At 46.4% G+C, this 9431-nt stretch overlaps 1 protein-coding gene across 1 annotated transcript; it reads left to right on the forward strand.

Annotated features, from left to right (window-relative positions):
* Positions 1–8412: 8412 nt before the first annotated feature.
* Positions 8413–9194, forward strand: LOC147867409 (uncharacterized). Its single transcript, XM_087339603.1, has one exon. The coding sequence runs from the start codon at positions 8459–8461 to the stop codon at positions 9008–9010; it is 552 nt and encodes a 183-aa protein (XP_087195729.1). The 5' UTR covers positions 8413–8458; the 3' UTR covers positions 9011–9194.
* The last annotated feature ends 237 nt before the right edge of the window (positions 9195–9431 follow it).

Genomic DNA, 9431 nt, shown 5'->3' on the forward strand with positions numbered 1-9431 from the left:
AGGTGATATGTGGCATTGTCATTGGCGCCCGTCACTACATACTGTTATGCGAATTTTCCGAGTTGACCTATGTTGATTGTCAAGGTTGTTGTTGTAGACCAACACCCAGTCACCTTCCATGATCTTCTTTGGCTAGAACTCGTGTGTCCAGTAAACCGGCTCTTGTTCTTCTTCAGCGTTGCCCCCATATTTGCCTTTGCTCGAGTTTTCGGATCCTTGCCTAGTCGACCACCATCCACGAAGAGATTGTCTGCTCCACCGGGATGATCGGCTTCTACCTGAACATAATTTCTACCGGTATGTACCCGGTTACCAAACTATGCGTAGTTCGGTCGGCCCATAATGCATAAGTAGTCTCGGCCAGTTCCTGACTTGTCCGTCGCATGCTCGCACCAATGCTTTCACAATCGGCCCGTTCCCACACTCGATTTTCCCATTTGCTTCCAGATTGTAAGAGTAGTGAGGGAGAGCTTTACCCCTAGCCGGTCAATTAGCTCCTTAGCTTCCAGCGCGTCCAACTCCCCTCAATCGGCTACAATCTTCCCTATGTAAGTACTAGCAGATCACATCTTTGATCAGGAACCGGCATACCGCAACAGTTGTCTTGGTCATTAAGGTCCGACCCTCCACCTGGTTCGTCAAATCTTCTCTTGCAACCACCAGGTACCTCATCTATCCTACCTTCCTGATTCGTTCGTCGCATGCTCACACCAATGCTTTCACAATCGGCTAGTGCCCACACTCGATTTTCCCATTGGCTTCCAGATTGTAAGCGTAGTGAGGGAGAGCTTTACCCCCAGCTAGTCAAATAGCTCCTCAACTTCCAGCGCATCCAACTCCCATCGATCGGCTACAATCTTCCCCACGCAAGTACTAGCAGATCACATCTTTGATCAGGAACCAGCATACTGTGACAGTTGTCTCCCTCGTTGCCACCTGGAGTGGTGCACAGTCTGTTTCTTCGGGTGCCTCCATATTTGACCGTTCCGGAGGAAGAACTTGTAGGCCTTCTTCTGGATTGGCCTCTCCTCTTCCTTCGTCCATGTTGCATCCGATGCCAACGTACTAAGGAACTTACCGATTTGGATCCACTCCCTATCGTAGTCGTTCTCGTTGAACTCGTTCAAGACCGGAGTGCTCCTCTCTTTTCTGACATTCCAGCCGACTCGAAGAAGTCCACGCCGACCTCTTCGTTTTCCGAAACCATGTCATCCCCATCATCGAACCGCGCGCTCAAAAGCATATCGGCCATAGCGTTGTTCTTTCTAGAGATATGTCAAATCTCCGGATTCCGGCACTTTATGTAGGCGATCCACATGAGCATCGCCAAGTCTGGAGTCACACATCAGGAAACCATGCCGAGAATCAGCAAGCAGTCTGTCTCAATTATTAATTCCACCCCTATCAAATAGTCTTTGTCGGCCTTAACAGCCGAAACGATACCCTAGAGCTCACGTTTAACTTGGGCGTATCCTCATTGTCACTCGCGTAGTACCTTCACACCGAGCCGGATGGGGAACCTCGTGCAGGCCTCGTCGTCATGATTGATCACCCATCCGATTCCGGTCGGGCTCGTGTCCACCGTCACGAAAACCGCAATGCCCTTCTTGTACACCACTTTCTGGAGAGTCGGTGCCGCCGTTAGCTTTTCCTTCAGTCTCCGAATCGCCTCCATGTGCTCGTTGCTCCATTTGAATTTCCGGCTTTTCTTTAGCAAGCCATAGAGCGGCTCGACAATATGTGCGTAGTGCAGAATCCAAATGTGGTAGAAGGTACACTCCCCCAGGAATTGTCGGACTTTCGTGACCAACCGATACTCTTCCTTCATCGCTGAGAAGGCCTCTACCTTCGGCAGAGACGGTCTCCAGCCATATGGCCCTTATAGGTCATTGACTACCAGGATCTCTGATTGTCTGAAAGCCTACTTCTCCCAAGAGAAGGTAAGTCGAGCGCCCTCAAGCCTCTGCAGTATCTTCTCGTAGTTGGAGATGTGGTCTACGACAAATCCCAGGCATTCGTCCACCACGATCGACTCATCCTTCGTGTCCTCCGAACATTCCTTGATCAGGATGTCATCCAAAAATGGCAGGGTGATGTTCGGGGTGTAGTCCCTTAGCACCTTGTTCATCGGATTCACCATGTGCGCCACCGAATTGGTTCCCCCTTGCGGTAGGGCAGACATCCGAACTAGGCCGACAAGGGTTCGCATTGTCGTGATGTCTCTACTCTCTATGGCTAGTTGGAACTGGTCATACCCGGAGCATAAGTCGCTGACCAAGTAGATAGACCTTCCAGCGAAGGCCTCCACAAACTTGTTGATCATCAGACCGACTCCTTCATTTTCAATGGTCACCTTGTTGACTTGATGCATGTTCTGAATAAAGCACAGTGTGCCGTTCTCTTCGGCACTGTAAACCACTGATTCAAGTATGGGGCGCTTGACGGCTCAAGGATACCCATATTGACCTTGTCCTTGAACAGCTCCATCAACTTCAGGATGTGAGCTCTCGGTACTAGAATCAGTTTGGGGTTCCACAGTACATGCGGCACTGTGAAGATCTGATGGGAGACAGGTCCCTCCGGATGGGAAGGGAGAAGAACAGTGCCGATGAACAAACTTTTGAGGAGGACCCGACTACGGAGAGCCGGATGATACAGACCCGGTGAAGACCGGATGAGGAGTACTCGGCTACGGAGAGCCGGATGATACAGACCCGGTGAAGACCGGATGAGGAGTACCCGGCTACGGAGAGCCGGATGGTGCAGACCCGGTATGAACCGGATGAAGAGACATATTCGTAAATATGTTTTTTTCAGAGAGTTCATCGAGGCTATATTTGTAAATAGCCGAAAAGTCATATTAGTATAAATATGACTTAGGGCAAACTTTTAGTTGTTGTTGTCATTTTCTATTTTGCACGAGATCAGTGTGCGTAACTGTACAGAGAGAGAGAGAGAGAGAGAAAGAGGTCATTGCCTCCGTGGTAACTGCCGCTTGTGGCGAAGATCTGTGAGCACGAGGTCGGTGCCTCAGTGAGCTCACTGTTGTATATTCTTACATAGTGACAGTTTGCAGCTTGTGGGCTGCCGTGGTTTTTCCCCTAGTTTGGGGTTTTCCACGTGAACCTCCTGTGTATTATCTTCTTCTTTGTGTCGTGTTTTATTTCCCGTTTTCTGTGTATCATTCTAAGCTTGGTTGTGGCTGAGCGTTGCGCATAAGGAACGTTGAGTTCCCGTCAAGATCACCATCAGTTCTACGAATCTTGGGTCGACGCACACGATCTTCCCGGACAAGAACGAGAAGGCTTCCGCATGCCTCTCGAGCATCCTCTGAAACTGGTCCAACTCCATCGGAAGTAGGAAGCCAACCCCAGTGATCTTCAGCTCCCATAGCATCTCGTCGGTGAACCAGTGCCCTATGCTAGCCAGTTCTTGTAAACTTGGGTCTGTCGTGACCCCTTTCATCTAATCCCAGTTGTCCTCCGGCAAGGGAGCTACGACTGGCCTCACCTTCCAGTCCACAATCTTGTACTTTGTGTCTACTCGGGCCGTCTAATCCGACTTGATCATCTTCCCAAAGTCCGCCATGACTTCCTAAATCTCGACGGAATTTACCGGAACAACCCGGTCTTCGCTAAAATCCTCCTCGACTACCCTCTTGATCTCCCCAAGGGTGTCATTGAATGAGACCACCTCCATGACACTGCTACTCGAGTCGTCAAGGTCCAAGGCTCCACCTTGCTTCAGACGCCTTTCAACTTCCTTCTTCTCCCGGCCTCCAATGTCAGCTATAGTACAACCTCCATTTCCAAAGAGCCAAAATTTCCTACTTATGGTACATATCGTGGCCCCATGCCTTGACATTCCTCTCTAAAGATCGTCTCGGCTCTCGCCGCCGAGAGAATCTCGGTTTCGTTCATGATTCGGCCTTACTATTAAGAAGTGGACGGAGTGCTTACCGTACTGACTCTTTACCCTCACATATGTCAAACCGTTGTCCAGCACCTTCGTTTCCATCCAATGCGCCGTAACGTAAGGTTTGCCAAAAATTACCGGGTGGGAGGATGTCTCCTACACGAAGAAATGTAGGTCTATTTCAACATCACCGACCTTCACCTTGATGTTCAGGCACACACCATGAAGCTCTTCGGTAGCGCGGGTTGTCATGTGTATCTTCCAACCATGCTTCGTGTTGATCATCCACTTCCCCTTTTTATAGAAGTCCATCGACATCAGATTGATTTCTGATTCGTGGTCGATCAACGCCACCACCAGCTCGTTCACATCCCCGATCTGGACCAGGGTGTCTGTCGTCACTATGGACCAGTGCAGGATCATATAGTGGCTATCCGGAAACTCCTTTTCTGTCCCACCTCTGGCTCTGGCTTCTCTGGCTCTAGTTCTGTCGAAAGCCCGACAACTTCTTCTTCTCCTGTGAGCTAGCTGGGCCTTCATCATTCTTCTTCGGCCCACTCCGGGTCTCATACCGGTTCGAGGACCGGCCTTTCCGAACTGCTTATCTTCTACCAGAACCTCATAGTTCTAGCACGCAGCTTCCACGAAGCCGGTTTTCTCTTTTACTAGATTATCCCATCCGGTGTCCTCTTGGACCCTCTTCTTCCTTCCTTAACCACATGCTAGATAGGCCCTTTAGCACAAGTGACGAGAGTCTGGTACTACTTCCGGATCCGATGCCCTTCTCTTTGCCTACCCAAATCCCTGCCGACACCGAGTAGTGAATGGCCTCGGTGTTCCGAGATGCGGCATCCTCCATTAGCCTCTTCATGCCACATCTTTAGGTGTTCACCTCGAGAGGCCTTCACGTGTCGCATACGTGCACCCGTCTATTCCAGAGGTACACAACATTGTTGTAGAGTGCTTCAGCAAAATTGGTGCACTCTCTTCGCATGTGGCGGACGACATTGCACCACATGCACCTCTGGTCGTTTGGTGGGCGCCGATCATGTGATTCGCCGTCGCCTTCCCTCCGAGCTTGGGCAATCTGGAGTTCTCGTACCATCCTCGTTAGCTCCTCCAGAGTTGTGCCCCCGAATAGGCCTTTCACCACGTCGGTTGGAACCACGCCCGACTCGAGCCACCTCCTAGTATCTTCCGACGGAGTCGGAATCTCCTCCGTCCTCTTCCCGGTGGTTGGTCCGGCCGTTGACACCCCCGCATCGTTCCACTCCCGCTGCTTGTCAAAATGACTACATACTCTCTTAACAATAGTCCAGTCAGTCATGAGCCCTTTATCCGTGAGGAGACCCACCTTCTCCTGATCACACATTGTCGTGAAGGTATGACAAAGACACGTGAAGTTGAGGCGGGACCTCGGGGCCTTCGACTAGAGGATATCAAATTCGTGCGTTTATACTTTAAGAATTAACGGAAATGAGAAAATTTAGTAATTTTTTATTAGGAAAGAAAAGAAAATTACAATCTATCCCAAGATTATGATTATAGAAGTTTAGGATTAAAAAGATTAATAGATAAGAAAAATTAGGGTTTTTGAGAGATATCGCTTCCGTAAGGAAAATTAGGGTTTTTTGAGAGATATGGCTTCCGTAACGAAAATTAGGGATTTTCGAGAGATATGACTTCCGTAAGGAAAATTAGGGTTTTTGAGAGAGATATGGCTTCTGTAAGGAAAATTAGGGTTAGGGTTTTCTCTTTGATAGATTTTTCCTTTCCCCCAAATTCTAAGATTTTCTGAGCCACTCCCTCGTTGTAGGATTTTTCTTTGTTACCACTCGAAGGTACACTTGCATGAAGGAACTCCAGTTTCCATCCCTCCAATTCAGTTGCATGCGTCCCACATGGTGTTTCTTTAGTTGTATGGACTTCACGTTCAATTACGGCATCCCAAATAACGTTTACTTTAACTGCATGGCCTCCACGTTCAATTACGTGATGGCCCGTGCATCCCGACCAATCTGCACGTCCCATGCATCCTGACCCGTCGATCCCATTCCAAAATCGTTTTTAGTTCATCCGCATGAGGCCATCCAGGCAATTCCGTCTCATCCGTTCGTCTAAACAGTTTGGCCTTAATCACCACAACTGTTATATGCTCCAAACACACAAATACAAAGTAATGGGTTCTGGGTCTACTTATATATTGCTAGATCCGATGTTTTCCTATTTACCTTACAGTTCTGTTTCCCATCTTCTCAAGCTTTATACTCACATAACTTGATAGGTAGTTGTTCGTTTCATATATAGTTTCGGAAGCTCTTGAACACGTCCATCTTTTCATACCAAGCCATTAAGCTAATCTAAAATAATTATTTCATTATTTTTCATATCATGTGTGAAGAATCACAACACATTCACCCCCACCAAACCTGCACATCCACTGGTATGTGCCAAGTGTGGTACTGAGCTACATCCGCCTAGTTGAAAACTTTATTCCTTCTTTGAATATTTTCCTTTCTTCATAACCTAACTATCTATGATTGAGACTGACCTTGAACCCGCTCATTGCCTACTTAGATCTCTTCCAATGCCACCACGACCACTCTTTCCACCATAGCCATGGGGACCATCCAAACCTCGACAAAGCTTTGCATCATCTGGTAGTCTAAGGGCCTAAATGTGAGCATGTACTTGAAGCATGGGCTACAAGGAATAGTCACAGTCAATGTTCGGATGAGGCTTAACAAAGACAAGCTTGGATTGATAGAAGAAGGAAGACTGAAGTGTCTTGTCCATAAAGGTGATCGAAATGAAAGCAACACAGGCATGGTGCATGAAGGGTTATGGTTGGGGAAGGCGGAGGAGGCCATGACAACGCATGTTTTCCGCTTCTTCCTTTTTCATAGTATGCTCTCACGTGAGAGTTGACCATCGATGGTTCGATCTTTGTAATGGTGTCCTCTTTCGAGTTAGATATTGTGATCAAATCCTACAGAATGCCCTTCGAATTCACTTCGTTCGTTTGGCCCTCATCATGCACTATTGTGCTTTGTTTGACCTCTTCATCATATGTATTAGCTTTGACCTTCGCTTCCTCACCGCCACCTTCCATCTCTGGACTTATGTTGGTTCTCGGGCATAATTGCAAAACTCTCCGGAACCTGTGTGGAGGGATTCTCATCTTTATCGGCTTTTGCTTTTGTCATCTTGTCCATAGCCATCTCTTTGGCTCACTCTCTGTCACACGCATCTACGTCGGCCCTTGCTTCCTCACTGCCATTGTCCTTCTCTTGGGTCTTACATTGGTTAATGCCCAAGTTTCTCGAACAAGTGTGGAGGGTGTCATGATAGCACTCACATCATGCATCGAAAGGATCATGACACTCATATTATGACTCGAAAGGATTTGCTTGAATCTAATATTGGTCGGACGGCTCGATGACGAAGGTTATAGCGGTCACTTCCGAAATGGCACATGGAAATTCTGCAAAGGGAACTTGATCGTGGTTCGGGTCAAGAAGTAAAATACATTATACGTGATGCATGTACGACTGAGCCGAAATGAGGTAAATGCGGCAGCCGACACAACCGGAAAGGTGTGGCATAAGAGGCTATCTCACATGAGTTAGAAGGGTATGGAGATGTTGGCCGGAAAACAACTCATGCCGGAGGTGAAGAATGTGCATTTGGACAAATGTGTCGACTGCCTGGCCGACAAACGAAATAGAGCCACCTTTCGATCTAGGCCTCTGATGTAGAGGAAAACTGCCTTCGAACTTGTACAGACCGATGTGTGCTAAGCAAATGCAAGGTCTCATTTCGGTGGACAGTACTTCGTAACCTTCATAAATGATTATAGTCATAAGTTGTGGGCTTACGTGCAAAAGACGAAGGATCAAGTAATGAGTGTCTTCAAGGTGTTCCAGGTGAGAGCCGAGAGAGAAATTGGATGGAACTTGAAGGTGGTCCGAACGGACAATGGCAGTGAATACCGAGGGCAGTTCGAGGAGAACTGTCGGTAAAAGGGAATCCGGCTTGAATATATTGTGCTGAAGACGCCAATGTTGAACGGGCTAGCCGAAATTATGAACCAGACCATCATGGAGAGAGTTGCCTCTTTAATATTCTCAAAAGTTGTTTAGGATAAAATATTTGTACTTAAATTCTTTATTCCTTTTACATTAAATGATGTTTGGGGAAATCGTGATGCTTGTAATGGTGATTTATGATGCACTTTAATATTGAATGGAAAATTAAAAGTTATATTGGAACTAACTAGTCATATTATTGAATGGTCAACTTGGAATACATGAAATTCATCATGACGATATTGCCATGCATGCCTTCGGAGCTTTACTTCCATGATCGTGTCACGATGAAATTAAAATATCATTTCGTGCTCACAAAAGTAAGCATGGCATACAATTAAACTAAGCTTCTACATGTTGTATTTAAAGCTAGCCAAATCCTTGCAAAGGTCATTCCATATCTCTCTTGAAAACCTGATCATCAGTACTTAGAATTCATCTCAATACTTATAGCAATGGCGTCTAGATATAACATTTCCTACATGAAGATGATGGTACTCATGGTGCTTCTAATGGCGGCATGTGTTGCAGCAAAAAAGAAGGTGGTATTGAAGTACTACACACAACAACAACTTGGGGTGAATGAGTTTGGGATGGTCTCAGCAGCTGTTCCTCCGGCCAAAGGCACATTCACTGGTGTTGGCCTTCAAGTGGTTTATAACTACACATTGACCAAGACAGGAAACCCAACATCCCAAGTATTGGGCGTCATTCGCGGCACCTCTGTGGTGACCTCCAACACTGTCAATGCCACCATTTTTGTTGTCAACACTGTTGTGCATTACGTTAATCCCAAGAAAGGGGGTCTCAAGGGCACTTTCACCACACAAGGTGAGGCCGACTTTGGTAGTGGACAACCCTTCGAATTAGCCGTGACAGGTGGCACTGGTGACTTTCGTGGCGTCTATGGCTACACTATCGCCAGCAACTTCAATTTTACGCCACCTACTGGCAACTCAACTGCCAAGGTCACAAAATTCTATCAAACTCGCCTTTGGTGGCTCTAAATTATAGATGCTTGAATTATCTTCCTCATTTCTAGGATTGATAAAAAAAATACATGGCTTTAGGAAACTCTTTCTTTCATACCAATTAATATGAATTGGTGAATGCATTGTCTTCCTATATGTAGGAAGATTTATTTATTTATTTATTAATAATGAAACTTAATATCGTGGATCCTACAAAACCGTGCAAAGATCAATGTCTAGTTTCATTTCAATGATGATAAATTATGTTACACAATGTTTCACTATAGATGCAAAATGATTGTGTTCCATATTCGAGGATTCTCATTTCTTTTGTTTAAGCATGTGAATGTGCAACAATAAATAATGGCGCATTGAACATTGGAATAGACGTCTTCCCTTTAAATACGTTTGTTTTTTAAATCGAGAATGAAGCCACTAATATATGTCCCACTAGATG

The sequence above is a fragment of the Azolla caroliniana genome, unplaced genomic scaffold, assembly GCF_043228905.1.
Source record: "Azolla caroliniana isolate FFs.n. ecotype wild unplaced genomic scaffold, voAzoCaro1.0.p SCAF_2, whole genome shotgun sequence".
Taxonomy (NCBI): Eukaryota; Viridiplantae; Streptophyta; class Polypodiopsida; order Salviniales; family Salviniaceae; genus Azolla; species Azolla caroliniana.

Excerpts from the sequence above, each read along its gene's own strand:
- LOC147867409 (XM_087339603.1), top strand. The coding sequence starts at position 8,459 with ATGGCGTCTAGATATAACATTTCCTACATGAAGATGATGGTACTCATG.